Genomic DNA, 17,551 nt, shown 5'->3' on the forward strand with positions numbered 1-17,551 from the left:
AGAAATAACAAACCCAGTCCCTCTCCCGACAGAAGAAGCTAATCCCGAAAACCGAGCATTCTCCAGCTCCATTCTCACGCTAACCAAAATCCAAATCCTGCCTGTACGGAAGTTAGTCAGACGTAGGTGCTCTCTGGTTTGCAACCTTTAAAGGGCAACTAGGCCACAGGCACAGCGGCAGTATCTGTACGGTAGCTTGAATAGCAGGGTTTAGCGACACGAGGGTGCCATGCTTGTCCTTTTCTCTGGTGAAAGGTAATGGTGAAACTCCCATATCTGGGAACGACCAACCAATATAGCGTATTCCTAAATAGGTGCTAGGGAATATTTTGGTAGATCAGAGTTCTTACATGTTGACTTTGACCCTCTGGTTTCCTATCCTCTGCTGATATGTAGAGCTGTGAAGGCATCCCATGAAGGGCAACATGTGATAAAAGAAATGCAGAAAGCCCTCTGGCGACTTTTAGGCTTAAGCCTCCAGCTATGGAATTTGTACCCCCCACCCAATGGGGTGATCCGAGCATCCCAGACCTGGGTGACGAGAGCTGTGCACTGCTCGGGTGGCCAGTTTTGGTTGTCCATGTTTCTGTAGGTTTCATCCCATGATATTATCTTTAATTAAAGATTAATCTTTCCTTCCTGGAGTCCTCAGGACCATCCCGGAGGGCTGGCAACCCTGTGCATGGCTCAAGGCTTGGATTGTGCACTCGAGCTACTTGCTGCGAGTTACTTTCTCCCTCTTTCTATCCTGTCTCTGGCAGGTCTATAACCTGACTCAGGAGTTCTTTCAACGCGGTAAACCAGTCAATGCTGAGAGCCAGAATAGTGTGGGCGTATTCACACGGGATGTGGTGCGCAAACGTATCAAAGCCGATCCAGATGACTCGGAGACCACCAAGCGGCTGAAACTAGCCATGATCCAGCAATATCTTAAGGTATGTTCCAAAAGGCAGCTCAGTCGTGGGACATCAGCGACTCGGATGAGAGTTGTGTACCATCACTGGGCAATTGCATTTGTTATCATGGCAGCTGAGATATTTCTGGTTCGTCTATTACATTTTCCTCATACACTGGACATCTCCACATTGGGCCAGCAAGATATGATGTTTCATCAGTTCAATTAAATTCTTCTGTGTGGTGTCATTCAGTCTGTTATCCTGCCACCTATTAGCAAAAGCCAGCATAGTGCTCACTCCATTTAGGAATGGGTACCTTTTTGCCTCATACCATGGACCACCTGCTGCAGGCAGAGTATCTTTTATCCCCTTTTAACTTTTCTCCAGAGCTTGGAAACCAGGAAAATCCCCACAAACTAAATCCCAAAGCACCTTAACAGTCATTGAAAAGGGGAGAGAGAATCAAAATCAAAGGAAAATTGTATAAACCCATGTGTTCATTAGTCCCTCCATGTTTCTTACCAAGTAGATCCTGTCTTCTCTGTATCTTATCCTGGGGCTGGGATATATGCAGTCCCAAGCATTCCACACCTAATAAATGGTAATAAGTCAGCACTTTGTGTTTTGAAGTTGTAATGTGAATTAAAGGTGTATGAAGAAAGGCAAGGGAGCCACACACACCTCACTCTGGCATGGCAGGCAAGTGCATGTATCCACAGGTAGATGGGAATCTGAGGGAAAGAGAGACCTACGTTCACGCAGGGAATCCGGCACTCCTCCCTGTATGTCATTATTGAATCTGTAATGGCCACTCTGGACCATGAAAGAACCCAGGGCCTTTGTGGTGAGAGAATGGATGTTAACTCAGGTGTTTTGGTCAAATTCTAATCTGGATAATTACATTTTGCCTCCCTGAGATTCCTTCTGTAATTTTGGTGCTGAATCCGTTGTAATAACTTGCTTTTATTTATTCAGAGTTGAGAAAGCTTTTCTGCCATAGTCTCACCAGTTTATACAGGTTGGACCTCCCTAGTCCAGCACCCTTGGGACTTGACCAAACCTAGACAAGAGATTTTGCTGGACCAGGGAAGGATTGGTGGGGAGTGGGAGGATGAGCACCAACCTCTCTGCTGGGCTCCCCTCTCCCCAGCAACCTGCCGCTGCTCCAGCAGCCTTGTCGGCCCCATGAGCTCCAGCAGACCAGCTGGCACTCGCAGCCCTGCAAGCTCTGACGGCCCCGCCAGTGCTCAGAGCCCCACCAGCTGCGGGCTGTGTGCCCCCCCCCCCACACCATTCCTGGCCCTATTGGCTGCAGTCTCTGCAACACTCCCCACCACATGGACTCCGGCGCCCCCTGGTGCCCGGTGGGCTCCACTGCCCTGCTGGTACCACTGGCCAGTTCTGCTCGTAGCCACCCGCAACCTCTGTGCTGGGACTCTCTAATCCATCAACATCCGCGGTCCAGTTGCCAGACCAGAGAGTCCCAGACCACAGAGGTTCAACCTGTATGACAACTACCTGTCTTCTAGCCCCAGCCTGCAGATTGTCCTGTAAAAAGGGAAAGGAGAAGAGCAGACTTCAAAATCCATTAGGACCTCATTCTGTCAGTCTAAGGGTATGTCTACACTACAGCGCTAATTCGAACTAACTTAGTTCGAATTAGTTAATTCGAACTAAGCTAATTCGAACTAACGGATCCAGACTAAAAAACTAGTTCGAATTAGCGTTTTGCTAATTCGAACTAGCATGTCCACACAGAGTGGACCCTGAACCGGGGTTAAGGATGGCCGGAAGCAGTGCTGGCAGGGCATCAGAAGAGGACTTAGAGCGTGGAGCTGCTGCCTCAGGCTAGCCGAGGGCTGTGCTTAAAGGGACCCGACCCCCACCCCGGACAGACAGTTCTCCGGGGTTCCCCGCGTGCAAAGCAGTCCTGGCTTGGAGTGCCCGGAGTACCCACACTGGGCACATCACAGCACTCGGCCATCAGCCCGGCTGCACTTGCCGCAGGCTGCCATCTAGGGACAGGAGGCAATTGGGGGGCTGCAGGAGAGCTTCCACCCCCAGAAGCCCGTAGAGCCAGCCCAGTCCTCCCTATCGGGGGCTCGTACCCCATTCCTCCCTCACCTCCTTCCACTTACCCTTCCCTAGCCCCCCTTCCTGATGTACAAAATAAAGAAAACGTGTGGTCAAAAATAGAATCTCTCTTTATTGAACAAAACTGGGGGAGACTGGGAAAAGGAGGTGGGAGAGGAGAAGAGAGAGGGTGAGAGAGGGGGAGGGCAACTAAAATGATCAGAGGTTTGGAACAGGTCCCATATGAAGAGAGGCTAAAGAGACTGGGACTTTTCAGCTTAGAAAAGAGGAGACTGAGGGGGGATATGATAGAGGTCTATAAAATCATGAGTGGCGTGGAGAGGGCGAATAAAGAAAAGTTCTTTATTAGTTCCCATAATAGAAGGACTAGAGGACACCAAAGGAAAGGAATGGGTAGCAGGCTTCAAACTAGTAACAGAAAGTTGTTCTTCACAAAGCAAAGAGTCAACCTGTGGAACTCCTTGCTGCAGGAGGCTGAAGGCTAGAACTAGAACAGAGTTTAAAGAGAAGTGAAATAAAGTCATGGAGGTTGGGTCCATGGAGTGGTATTAGCCAGGGTGTAGGAGTGGTGTCCCTGCCCAAAGTTTGTGGAAGGCTGGAGAGGGATGGCATGAGACAAATGGCTTGATCACTGTCTTCGGTCCATCCCCTCCAGGGTCCCTAGTGTTGGCTGCTGTTGGCAGACAAGCTACTGGGCTAGATGGACCTTTGGTCTGACCCAGTACGGCCATTGTAAGCTCAGGGCTCAGGGTCGGGGGTCTCAGTGGACCACCTTGATTTTCATGCACACCTGCTCCTGGGTGGCCAGGCTGGCAGCTCTCCTGCCCTAGACGGCCGCTTTCCTGTGCCTAGTGCGGAGGTCGTGGACGAGGTCCACGATGTCCGCACTAGCCCAGGCGGGTGCCCGCCTCTTGCGGTCCCGGGCAAGCTCCCGGGAGCCGCCAGCCTGGTCCCGGGAAGAGGGGGAGGGCTGGGGGGCATCGGCTGGCTGGCTCGAGCCGTGCCAGGTGCAGGGTCTGCTAGCTGGGTGCTGGCAGGCTTGCACCTGGCACGGGCATCGTAGCCAGCCCGTGCCCGTTTAAGGGGTCCGGGGCCGGGAGGGGGGCAATAGCGTTTCCCTGGTGTTGGCCAAAGTGGCCACCAGGGAAACCTGGGGAGGGCTAGCCTCCCACTAGTTCGAATTAAGGGGCTACACACCCCTTAATTCGAACTAGTAAGTTCGAACTAGGCTTAGTCCTCGTAAAATGAGGTTTACCTAGTTCGAACTAAGCGCTCCGCTAGTTCGAATTAAGTTCGAACTAGCGGAGCGCTAGTGTAGCGCCTATCAAAGTTAATTCGAACTAATGTCCATTAGTTCGAATTAACTTTGTAGTGTAGACATACCCTAACTGAGTTGATAGGCATTCAGGGTATTATGCCAATGAGTTAGTGCCCATAGAAGACTGCAGGATAGGTAAAGCACCTGCCTGTTGTTCCAAGTAGTATACAGTAAATTAAATACAAAAAAGACAAAAGCCCAAATATAAAGGATATAAACATTTACTGTATTACTATAGCTCTGAGAGTGGTCAAAGCTCTTTGCGTCTTTCAGAAAGGTTTATAAAATCATTGCAGACTCTGCATGGGAATTAGGCAGCACTTGCTGCAGTGGACAAGTACTTCAGGAAAAGATGTGTTTAACATTTAGACCTAGATCTTGCAGCTGGACTGACACTGCTGCTTGCATGCCCATGCAATGCCCCATGAAAGCACCCAGCGGGGGCAGGAGCCATAGGTTGCATTTTCAAGGTACTTACTGTGTCCTCTCTACCTGTGAAGTGCTCCACACTGCTTTGGGTCTTTTCAAATAATAATTTGACTGTGCGCGCCTGGCATCCCAGTCCGCCTGAGCATGCAGACAGTGGCTTACCATAACTAGGAATGCAAAGCTTACTGTGTGGATTCCCCATGGTGAGAGGAGGCTGGTCTGCTAGGGTTATAAACTAAGACAAGCCTAGGTAGTTAGCTAAAAGGTGAGATGGTGTAAAATGGTCACAGATGTGTACAGATCAAATCCAGCAATTAGAAACTTGGGAAGAGAAGCTGGGAAGGATCTAAGGCCACCATTCTGCAGACCCCACTGGAAACTGACCACAAGAGGCAAGCGTAACAGCCTGCCATCAAACAGTGGGATCAGTGCTAGCAATCGCTATGCTTACCAGTTTAGATGGGGGCCCCTAAAACCAAGACTTTGCTAATCAAAGTACAGAGAAGATTGGCCCCCCAACCTCATCATGTCTTTCCCTTCCACCTGATCATTGGCACATGTCCTCTCTGCTGCAGAGCATTAGCTAGTTGGATGCTAACGTTCATGCTACACTGAGATCTGCCTCTGAGGGGGTAGCCCTGAAATCCTTTTGTTCTTACGTCTTCTTGTAGAATGGGAATCTCTGTCAGCCAGTGAAAAAAGTGTTTAAATAAGCGTGGCTGCAGCCTCAGTTTGAGCAGCACTTCCTCGCTGGTCCCTGTTCCATGCTCCACCCCTTCTCTAGCAGAAAAGTTCACTGGGACACAGGAGTCCTGGGTTCTATTCCTGGCTCTGCTGTTCACTCGCTCTGTTCTGTCTGTACCATGGGGAGGCGGATAGCTCTTTGGAAACGTGGTGTTGTGTTGCTTTCACTAGGTGGAGAGCTGTGAGAGCAGCTCTCATAGCATGGACGAGGTCTCGCTCAGCGAATTCGGAGAATGGACTGAAATTCCTGGGGCCCATCACGTCATTCCTTGTGGTTTTATCAAGATTGTGGAGATCCTGGCCCAGGCCATTCCAGACTCGGTCATCCAGCTCCGCAAGCCAGTCAGGTGCATCCACTGGAACCAGTTGGTCACCAAGGAGATCGAGCGCGTGGCCGACCACAACAGTGACCGCCCCGAGGAGGACCAGGGCTACCATGTCTTTGTGGAATGTGAAGACTGTGAGTTCATCCCTGCCGACCACGTCATCGTGACCGTGTCGCTGGGAGTCCTGAAGAAGTATCATGAGAGCATGTTCCACCCAGGCCTGCCTGAGGAGAAGGTGATGGCCATTCAGAAACTGGGTATTAGCACCACCGACAAAATCTTTCTGGAATTTGAAGAGCCCTTCTGGAGTCCTGAATGCAACAGCATCCAGTTCGTCTGGGAGGACGAGGCAGAGAGCGAAAGTTTGACTTACCCTGAGGAGCTGTGGTACAAGAAGATTTGCAGCTTTGATGTCCTCTACCCTCCGGAGCGGTATGGCTACGTGCTCAGTGGCTGGATCTGCGGGGAGGAGGCTTTGATCATGGAGAAGTACGACGATGAAACTGTGGCAGAAACGTGCACTGAGATGCTGCGTAAATTTACAGGTCAGCAATGCTCTTGTTCCTTTTGTTGGCGGAGAAGAAAGGGGCGGGGGACTTTTGGGGAGAGAGAGGAAGGAAATGCAGGGATGTAGTCAATAGCTCCTTGGCTTTTGGTTCCTTCTGAAAGGCCGTGCAAAGGCTTTCGAAGCACTCGCTGCAGAGTTGCATGCCACGTACGCCTCTCAGTGCCACTGCTTGGAAGGCTTGAGGGTGCTTGGAGTCTCATTTACATAGACATGATGATACCTGGAGCACGCTGCATCCAGTGGAGGAGGGGGGTTGAGTTCGGTCAGACTCCAAATACCGTTTTCTTTTTTTATCTCCCATATCATTGTGTCAACTTAACAGTTACGGCAACACGCTCACATTCAAGATTCCCAGGGCTAGTAAATCAGCACAGCTCCATTAAAGGCAATGGAGTTACACCAATTGAGAGCAGCTGAGAGTCTGATGTTGGAACTCTCTCTCTCTCTCTCTGACTCCCACTCACTGCATGTGTAAGTCACATGGGACTACATTTTCAAAAATGAACCCCCCAAAAATGAGTCACTCTTTCAGTGGCGCTGAGGAGACATCTCTTTAATCTTCTCTGCCAGTAGTTTACACCAATGAAAATCAAGGAGCACCAAAAATGAAGGCACCCCAAATTAGTAACCTTTTAAAAATTCAGGCTGTAACAAGTCCGCTTGTCAGTTCTGCACTGCCCTGCCTTGTTTAGCTGAGGGAAGGGGTATGTTTGTGACGTTTAGTTCATTTGTGCTCGTAGGACTCTGTGGACTCCTCACAGGAAAAACGCTGTATAAATGCCAATACAAATCCTCACCCAGTCAGTGTTTCTAGTGGGGATTCCCAGGGCTGGTTCTTGGCCATACGCTATTTAACATTTTTATCAGTGACCTGGAAGAAAACATAAAATCATCTCTGATAAAATTTGCAGGTGTTGCAAAAATTGGGCGATTGTAAATAATGCTGAGCTCAGCTCGTTGTTATATAGAGCAATGTGGATCTCTTGGTAAGCAAACAATTTACAGTTTAATACAAATACATGTAAATGTATACATCTAGGAACAAGGAACGCAGTGCGTATTTTCCCATATAATCCCCCAGGGTTCGGCCCTACCAAATTCATGGTCCATTTTGGTCAATTACATGGTCATAGGATTTTAAAATAATGAATATCATGATTGCTACTATTTAAGTCTGAAATTTCACAGTGTTGTAATTGTTGGGGTCCTGGCCCAAAAAGGAGTGCAGGGGTGTCACAAGGTTATTGTAAGGAGTGTTACCCTTACTTCTTGTGCTTCTGATGGCGGTGACACTGTCTTCAGAGCTGGGCAGCTGGAGAGAGGTGGCTGCTGACCATGATTGCCGTTCTGAAGGCAGAGCTGCTGCCGCCAGCAGCAGCACTGCAGTAGGGATTGCGTGGTGTGGTATCGCCAGCCTTACTTCTGCACTATTGCCTGCAGAACTTGGCCATCAGTCAGCAGCTGTTGCTCTCCAGCTGCCTGGCTCTGAAGGCCTCACTGAAGTCCATGGCAAAACGCTTCTTTACTTCATTCAGACTGGACTTTCATCCCGTGTCTCCTTTTTAGTTTTGCACATCCTGGAGTTCCCCCTCGCCAGTCACACAATGGCCTAGTCAATGGGAAAGGGCAGCTGTTACTTGTTTTGCCAGACACCTTCCCCAACACTTCCGATGAAAACATTCAGAAAGTATTTAGCAATACAGATTTTGATGTCTAAGTTTGGTCAACATTTATTATTCCTCAAGGTAGGTGTTGGCTCCGACATCCTTTGTCAATTCTTCTCGCTCCAGTCATCAAGTGCCCACCGAAGTCAATAGGAGTTGAATTGGGACCTAAATCTTGATATGGATGTAAATCCATACCTTGTAATAAGTGGGTCTCATTAGTGACCACAACAGGACAGAAGTTAGTTGATGACTTAGTTGATTTATTTTGCAAGTACTGTAGCAGGGTCTCTTGGCCAGTGGTTTGTTGCTGGTTGAGTCACCTGGATACTTCAGAGCCATTTTTGGCAAGGAATGTGGACAGATAGCAGCAGCCCTGTGGGGGACCAAGAGCAGCAGCATGCACACTGACCACCCTGCAGGGTTAGTGGAGGCACACGTGGGATCTTGCTCAATCGGTTAACCAGTTAAAATTTACCTGGTTAATGGATTAATTGGGATTTTACATCCCCTATTTCTGGCAGTAGATTGAATTCCTTTGGCAACTTTCACCCTAAAAGATGCCCTCTTGCTTAGCAGTCTGAAGGTTCACGTGGCAAGCATTTCTCATCATGCACAGTGTTAAAAACGGTCATGTGGTACTGGAAAATGCTACGCCATGGCCACTTCCTTCTCCTCCAATCCATCTACAGCCAGATCGGGCCTTACATACAAGCAAGACAAAGGTCCAGCTTGTGGCCTGAGCAACTCATTATTTATGTCCCACCTCCATCTGTGGGAAAAACACTTACAAGGCTCACTTTTCCATTCCCAGTACCTAGGAACTGCAAGGTTAATCCAGTCTGGACCACACTCCACTGCATTCCATTCATCTCCTCTTGTTCCCACCTCAGCCTCCACTGTGATTATAAAACAGCCACATCCATTGAACCTAATCTTATAAATAATCTTGCTTGCCATTGTTCCTCCTGTTTAAAGATCCCGAGCTTCTTTTTCTAAATTATCTTATTCCATGGGCCCCAAATTCTTCAGCCTTTCTCCTCTCCTGCTTTGAACCTAGCCTCTTCCATATAAGGTTAGCTACCCAACACTCTCTCCTTCTCCTTCGTCATCTTCTCTTCCTTGCAGGGAAACATAGTTTGGAACTTAGATGTCCACTACAGTGGCTCTTCTAAATGATAAGAGACCTACCCAGCATTCCCAAGGTTCCTCCTCCATCCCTGGTGTACCCCTCCTTCTCAAGCACTTAGCGCTGCAGCGAAAAGAGAGTCCTTGGAGCATTTCCGTTACGCCTTGTGTCCACTTCCGCCAGTGAAATGTTCATGGTTTGAGTCATTTCCCCCCGCCCCCTAAGCAAGTCTATTTAATCTATGGGAAAGGTTTTCACAACTCCTGTGGCTATTCCTCCAAACCTCTCTGGAATAACGGTATTCTTTTCATTCATTTCTGAGGGGTGAATTTTGGGGCTCCATAGCCATACTTAGAGCTAGTTATCCACTGTTGATGCTTCACTCTTCTTAAATCGCTTTTCGGGGGCTTCCAACATCTACATCTGGAGAGTTTGGCCTTAACTGCTCTGTGTCTGTTTAAAATGACTGCACCCGCCTTGAGTCCTCTGAGTGTTCACCTGGAATATACAGGTCCTGAGACACTGGGCACCCACACAATTCACAGCTGCATTCTTTCCCAGGGAGCAGTGTGCGCTGGCCTATCAGTGTCACCTCAGGATCACCACTCCACCTAACACACAGCACTTAGAGACGTTTGTAGGGCATGCAGGAGTATGTTTATTGGACAAGGAACACCCCTTACCCTAATGGGAGAAGAAGCAACAAGGGTTAATGGAAACAAAGGATTACAAATCCAATCACTACACACATTCTAGAGCCTAATCGGGTAATTAGCAAGTTGTCCTCCTGGTAAATAAGGTATTCCCCCCCCCCCCCCAAGTCCTTCTCACAGCTGAATGGCTGAGACCAGCTGGGGGATGCCAGGGTGCCTCTCTGCACCCCACTATGTAATAGACCGGCTCTATGCTCTTCACCTGTAAACGGAGTTCTCCCCTTGCTGTTCACTTCTTCCTAGTAATGTTTTCTTTTGAAGTCCCTGCAATCGCCTAGTACCATTTGACTCCGTTTGCAAACACATTCCTGTTGTAAAACAAGCAATACACACTGGGTCAGCACACACAATGTGCCGTATATAGACACATCTCCTTATATATTGCCCACTCGGACATTTTACAAAGGTTATGATGACCTGTTGTGATGCAGTAATAGAAATGTAGCCGTGTTAGTCTGGTGTAGCTGAAGCAAAATACAGGACTATGCAGCACTTTAAAGACTAACAAGATGGTTTATTAGATTATGAGCTTTCATGGGCCAGACCCACTTCCTCAGATCAAGTAGTGGAAGAAAAGAGTCACAACCTTTGGTATATATGGTTGTGACTATTTTCTTCCACTACTTGATTTGATGAAGTGGGTCTGGCCCACGAAAGCTCATCACCTAATAAACCATCTTGTTAGTCTTTAAAGTGCTGCATAGTCCTGTATTTTGTTGTGATACAGATTTTCAGCAGAGACATGGATTGATTCTCTTTAGTGGAGAGGTATATAAATACCACCCCCAGAGCATACCTCTAACCCTTATGCATCTCTGAGCTTTCTACAAGTTGGCATCAAGAGGTCCTGGGGTCTCACACTCTGATGCTAATGATGACCACAGTCTTTTCACAACCATTGTCTCTCTATTTGAATCGTGCATCTGTGGCCCTCTCTTAGGGGTTTCCACATCCACATCAATGCATTTGTTTGATCTGTGGACAAACCGAATGGCCAGATCTCTGTAAAATATGTGATGACAGTTGGATGAGTTTCTTGACATGTTTTCAGCTGAGTTGTGCTTCCTTGCCAGGCTGAGGTAGTGTTCCTAATTGGCTTTCTTCCTCTCCAAGAAAGGACATTGTGTCTTTGAGTTTGTCTTTCACGTTCCTATCTGCCCTTAAATGGAGCCTCCCTCTGTCTGTCTGCAGTGACTGGACAGGAGGAAGTTAAAGACACTATCGGATTTCTGCTGCAAAATTGTGGGATAATCCGTTTCCTGGTCAGCATTCCCCTCTCCAGTTGCCCACCCCAAATAGAACAGCTTTCTAACACGAATGCATAGTGGATATTGCTGTTTGCCTATGTGTCCACTGCAAAGTGGTCAAAGCACAGGGCTGAAGGTAAGGAGGTCTCAGATCTACATCTGGCTCAGCCAGATACTTCAGGGTGACACTGGGCAAGTCACCTGATATGTGAATGATGGGGACGTGTGGCCCACAAGGGTGTACTTTTGCAGATCTTCAAAAAAGAAATATCAAGTTGGGTTTTTTTCCACCGGTATCCAAGTCGTTGCTTTGTTAAGCACACTGGTTTTATCAGGCTCAAGATATCCCAAACTCTCTTCCTTCCACAAATTCAGTAGCTGCCTGGCTTCTGTAACATGTTTGCCTACTCCCTGGCAGCCTCTAAATTATCTTTTTCTAATCTCTGTCCCTGCTTTTGTGTGATTCTCAATTTAAAATTCAGTCCTTGTTGTAAGGGCAACGTCATGTTCCCAGCGTTATCATGTTGTGTTATTGTTCTGCTGTGTATTGACGCTTGCACCTAAAGGCCTCTGGGCACCTTGAACAATATAAAATGAGAACAGGCACCCTTTACAATACGAGGGCAACAAAAGCTCATTTCTAGCCACCTCCTCTTATTTGCATTGGCACTGTGCAATACATTGTGTGACTTCTGGGTAAGCGCGGTGGAATGTGCTCTGTAAGAAGACTGAAGAGTGGGAGCCGTATTTGTGTTGTGTAATGGCAATTGCCATATGTTCTCTTGGGCTTCTACTCAACCCTTTCAAAATAAAATGTGACAGCAGTTTCCTTGACAAATTTGCTCTCTTAAAATGTGGCTTCCGATTTCTGCACAGCTCAGACACGTAGGGGCTTTTCGCTTCAAACCCAAGTCATTGCCTGTAACTATTGCTGGGCCTGCTCCCAGTTTTCCTGGAAGAGTGGATTTTGAGTTCTTTTGCTTTAACCCTGCCATGTCACTGAAACCTACAAATGGCTGGATAGCTGTGGTTTGACTGGGCAGGTTTAAGAACCTGTACTATACTTGAATCCCGTTGGTTGTCAGTTCAATAATGTTTTGTTCTGTTAGGCCACAAGATACGCTTCTGGGAAGGAACTTTCTGTTGTACTCCCGCCTAATATTCCTCTAGCATTGTAAGCACACAATGGGTGAGCTGTAACCAGAAGCATAACCAGCTTCTGTTCCCAAGAGAACTGTTTTAGGCCCATTCTATATTGTTATCAGGCTCAGCATGGATAGGCAAGTATTTTGAAGAAATAACCGCCTGCGTGGGTGGGTTGCTGGGCTCCCCGGTGCATGAATCCCACGCCTTGGGCATATCAGTGTTGCAGCTGCTTTGCTCAGGACTGTGTTTTCTCCTTTGGTTTTGACCCAGGGAATCCAAACATTCCAAAACCTCGCCGTATCCTGCGGTCCTCATGGGGCAGCAATCCCAATTTCCGGGGATCCTATTCTTACACCCAGGTTGGGTCTAGCGGGACTGATGTGGAGAAACTCGCTAAGCCACTGCCTTACACGGAAAGCTCCAAGACAGTTGTAAGTACTGAACGCCAGGATGGCGAGAGATGGTTTTGTTCATGACTTAATTAAGGGGAGGTGCTGTTTCCCAGCTCGCTACGTTTCCTGATTTGTAGTCTACATTCGATAGAGTATTTATACGGATGTGTGCATGCCTCCATTCTCCTGTCTTCGCAGTTCTTTGTTTTGTTCACCTACTGGAAATCTGCCCTCAAATATGCTAAACCTGTGCTTTGGATGATTTTATTCAGAGAGGTTTTGCCTCCCTGCTTCACCTGCCTGTTCTTTTGGCTACTGCTTTTGGGGGTGGCTCGGGGGAATTGAACACACAGAGGCACCTTGGGACACTTGCTCTCCATCAGCTGGGGCAGGCTCCTGTAAAGCGAATCTCAGGTTGGACGTGGTAGTCTTATATATTTTTGAACACTGCTTTCTCTGTCAGTGCTAGGTGCAAAGTCCTATTTTAAATTTGGGGTGCAAACGGGTAACCTGTTACATGGTCACACAGTAAGCATCAGGAGATGTTTGTAACCGGTGATGCTTGTAACCGGTTTACCGGCAGCCTCTCAGGGCTGGGAGCTGGCAGCCGGGAGCCTTGCAGGGCCAGGAGCATCATCAGGTGATGCTTGTAACCGGTTTACCTGCAGCCCCGCAGGGCTGGGAGCTAGCAGCCAGGAGCCTTGCAGGGCCAGGAGCTGGCAGCTGGCAGTCCTGTGGGGCTGGCAGCCCTGCCCATGGGTGGCTGGAACAGGCCCCCACCTATGGGATCCCACTTAATCGGTTAACCTTTTAAACAACATTTAACAGGTTAACTGATTAAACAGGATTTTACATCCCTGTTTGAAATGGTGGGTGTTAAGCAGTGATTGTTTATTCATTTTAAAACACCTTCTTTTTTTCATAGTGTTCCTGGGAAGCAGTGACTCTGAAAAACATTTGGGGGTCATGCTGGACAGTCAGCCGAATGTGTTCCCCAGGGTGGTGCTGTGGTCCAAAGAGCTAAAGTGATCCAGGGATGCATAAACAGGAATTGTGAGGAGGAGTCAAAGTTATTTTATCCTGGTATTTGGTTCAGTGCGAACGCTGCTAGAATCCTGTATCCTGTTCTAGTGTCCGCAACTCAAAAGGATATTGATAGATTGGAGAGGGTTCAGAGAGGAGCCGGGAGCGTGATTAAGAGATTAGAAAAAGATCAAGCCGTATAGTGATAGACTCAAAGAGCACAATCTAGTTAGCTTAACAAAGAGAAGGTTAAGAGATGATTCATTACAGTCTATAAGTATCTGTGTGTGGAACAAATATTATTAATAATAAAGGGCACTTCAGTCTAATAGAGAAAGATGTAACATGATCTCTAAGGGTGGAAATTGAAGCGAGACAAATTCAGACTGAAAGCAAGGTGTGCATTTTTAACAGTGCAGGTAATTAACTATTGGAACAAGTTAACAAGGTGGATTCTTCATTACCAGTGATTGCTAAATGAGGAGAGGATGTTTTGTCCGGAAGCTCTGTGCTAGGAATTATTCTGGAGACATTTCTTGCCCTGTGTTATACAGGAGGTCAGAGTAGATGGTCACGGTGATCTCGTCTGGCCTTTGAAGTGGCACACCTGTGAATGAATGTGAAAGCTGGCCTAAACTGAGACTTATCCTGAGGGCTAATTCAGAGCAATGTATGAAGAGCTCCTGTGGCTGCGCTGCTGTATGAAACGGATCCCATCTTTCCCTTGTTGTGTAGCTCATGAGAGTTCATGTGTGTGTGATAAATTGTTCTTCTCTGGCACTCCTAGCTGTGTGAATGTAGCTCTAAGAAGACATGTGAGGTGTCAGCCACGTCTGTACAATGTCCCAGGCTCGCTTGCTTTGTCTCAGGATCTAGGACCCCTTTCTAGAGAGATGACTTGTCAAACCAGTTTCTCTAATTCTGTCTCTTCTTTTGGCTATATGGTTTTTTTTGGTATAATTGTAAGGAGCAGAGGTACCTATTAAAAAGAGTAGTTGAGTTTTTGAATCATATAAATTCTGTGAACATCTCTGCTTCCAGTAGAATTCACCTCCTGAAGCCCTTCAATCTCTCCCATGTGCGGGAATTTAATTACTAAAATCCCAAAATGAACTAGGCCTCTTTCATATGTGATCCTTTTAACAAGTGCATAGATACCTTGGTGAGAGATGCTATAAAATCGAGAGACCAGCATTCCCTAATCCCAAAAATCTGGTGGCTTTTGATCAGATTTTGTCATCCTGGGAAAAATTAAACTCCACCCTTAAAAAGAATACAGTGAACATGGCATCATTTGGATGAAAGAAGGCCTCAGCAAAGAAAATAGATGTACTGCAGCGAGTTAAAAAATGACTTGCACAAGTACAGCGACGTTGGTGTTCTCTAAGCTCACAGGGGATGGTACTACCCACTATCCAGTACATATTTGGCACTCACAACTGGCATGTCAGTTTTTCCCGTGGTGTCCACAACAAAGTGGATGTTAATTTTGAGAATGGAGGAGGACAGTGGAATGTTTAACACTTTCCCAGAGCTGTAATTGATGGAACTTTCCTGACTTTCTTTTCCCATCTCCAGCCTATGCAGGTGATGTTTTCGGGGGAGGCCACTCACAGGAAGTATTATTCCACTACCCATGGTGCTTTGCTTTCTGGCCAGAGAGAGGCTGCTCACCTCATTGAAATGTACCAAGACCTCTTGCAATGCAGGAACTGAAAGGCTTAATGTTGGAGAAGAACCACTAACTCGTGATACCTTTTACAGTTGTGTGTAGGTTTTTTTAAATTAAGAGTAGGACAATTTTTATCTTTTTATATAAAAAAGCCCTAACTGTTTTAAAATGTAGTCACCGGTAGCTTATTTCCATTACTGTATTGTTAACAGGGGAGGGTGCTCTTTCTGTATGGTAAACTGTATTATGTGTGCGTGCGTGTCATTTTAATTTTAATTGCACTTTCGGTGCCTCTTCAATTTTTATTTCTGTATTGTAAGTGCCTTCTCTTCTAAAATAAATGTTGTAATAAAATACCTGAGTGTTATGGTACATCCTGGGCACTTGTTTTGGGAACTTGTGCTCAATACTGTATTTTTCTCTTTCCAAGATATTATAACAAAGGTTCTGAAAGAACTCAAATGTGAAATTGCGGAACTAATTAACTGTGGTTTGTAACCTATCCTTTAAATCAGCTTCTGTACCCAAGGACTGGAAGACAGTTAACATAACACCAATATTTTAAAAGGGCTCTAGACATGACTCTGGCAATTACAGACCGGTAAGTCTAATGTCAGTACTGGGCAAATTAGTTGAAACAATAGTAAAGAATAAAATTGTCAGACACATAGAAGAACATAATTTGTTGGGCAAAAGTCAACATGGTTTCTGTAAAGGGAAATCATGTCTTACTAATCTATTAGAGTTCTTTGAAGAGGTTAACAAACATGTGGACAAGAGGGATCCAGTAGATATAGTGTACTTAGATTTCCAGAAAGCCTTTGACAAAGTCCCTCACCAAAGGCTCTTGCGTAAATTAGGTTGTCATAGGATAAGAGGAAAGATCCTTTTATGGATTGAGAACTGGTTAAAAGACAGGAAACAAAAGGTAGGAATAAATGGTAAATTTTCAGAATGGAGAGGGGTAACTAGTGGTGTCCCCTAAGGGTCAGTCCTAGGACTAATCCTATTCAACTTATTCATAAATGATCTAGAGAAAGAGGTAGGCAGTGAGGTGGCAAAGTTTGCGGACGAAACTGTTCAAGACAGTCAAGACGAAAGCAGACTGTGAAGAACTTCAAAAAGATCTCTCCAAACTGAGTGATAGGGCAACAAAATGGCAAATGAAATTTAATGTGGATAAGTGTCAAGTAATGCCCATTGGAAAAAATAATCCCAACTATACATACAATATGATGGGGGCTAATTTAGCTACAACTAATCAGGAAAGAGATCTTGGAGTTATCCTGGATAGTTCTCTGAAAACATCCAAGCAGTGTGCAGCGGCAATCAAAAAAGCAAATGGGATCTTAGGAATTACAGGCAGTCCCCGGGTTACGTACAAGATAGGGACTGTAGGTTTGTTCTTAAGTTGAATCTGTATGTAAGTCGGAACTGGCGTCCAGATTCAGCCGCTGCTGAAACTGACCAGCGGCTGACTACAGGAAGCCCGAGGCAGAGTTGCTCTGCCCCGGGCTTCCTGGAATCAGCCGCTGATCAGTTTCAACAGTGGCTGAATCTGGACGCCTGGGACAGAGCAGCTGGGGTGCTGCCGGGTAGGTCCCCGCAGCACCCCAGCTGCTCTACCCCAGGCGTCCCCAAGTCAGCTGCTGCTGAAACTGATCAGCGGCTGATTCCAGGAAGCCCAGGGCAGAACAACTCTGCCTCGGGCTTCCTGTAGTCAGCCGCTGGTCAGTTTCAGCAGCGGCTGACTTGGGGACGCCTGGGGCAGAGCAGCTGGGGTGCTGCTGGGTTGCTCCAGTAGCGCCGCTCCTCGGCGCTAGTAGACCAACCCAGCAGCACCCAAGCAGCTCTGCCCCAGACGTCCTGATTCAGCCGCTGCTGAAACTGACCAGCAGCGGCTGAATCAGGACGCCTGGGGCAGAGCAGCTGGGGTGCTGCCAGGTTGGTCCAGTAGCGCCGAGAGCGGCGCTGCGGGACCAACCGGCAGCGCCCCAGCTGCTCTACCACAGGCGTCCTGAGAAAAGCCTGGTGTGCTGGGGGGGAGGGTGCACTAACTGCGCCCTCCCCCCCCCAGCAGACCAGGGAGACGCGGGCGGTGGGACCGAGACGCGCTGCGGTCCTGCCGCCTGGGTCCTCCGTGTCTCCCTGGTCTGCTGGGGGCCTCCCCCAGCAGACCAGGGAGACGCG

General features: G+C 47.4%; 1 protein-coding gene across 4 annotated transcripts in view; it reads left to right on the forward strand.

Annotated features, from left to right (window-relative positions):
* The window catches only part of SMOX (spermine oxidase), a 136,157-nt gene extending 120,442 nt beyond the window's left edge, over positions 1-15,715 (forward strand). For 3 of the 4 annotated variants that reach the window (XM_006139203.5, XM_075930977.2, XM_089777752.1), the window contains 4 exons: positions 762-935; positions 5,653-6,352; positions 12,545-12,705; positions 15,268-15,715. In XM_006139203.5, coding sequence (XP_006139265.3) covers positions 762-935; positions 5,653-6,352; positions 12,545-12,705; positions 15,268-15,405 — 1,173 coding nt within the window. In that variant the 3' untranslated portion in view covers positions 15,406-15,715. The remainder of the gene's footprint in view (positions 1-761; positions 936-5,652; positions 6,353-12,544; positions 12,706-15,267) is intronic. The other variant, XM_075930978.2, reaches the window with a different exon arrangement.
* The last annotated feature ends 1,836 nt before the right edge of the window (positions 15,716-17,551 follow it).

This window comes from Pelodiscus sinensis, chromosome 4, assembly GCF_052426305.1.
Source record: "Pelodiscus sinensis isolate ZL-2025 chromosome 4, ASM5242630v1, whole genome shotgun sequence".
Taxonomy (NCBI): domain Eukaryota; kingdom Metazoa; phylum Chordata; order Testudines; family Trionychidae; genus Pelodiscus; species Pelodiscus sinensis.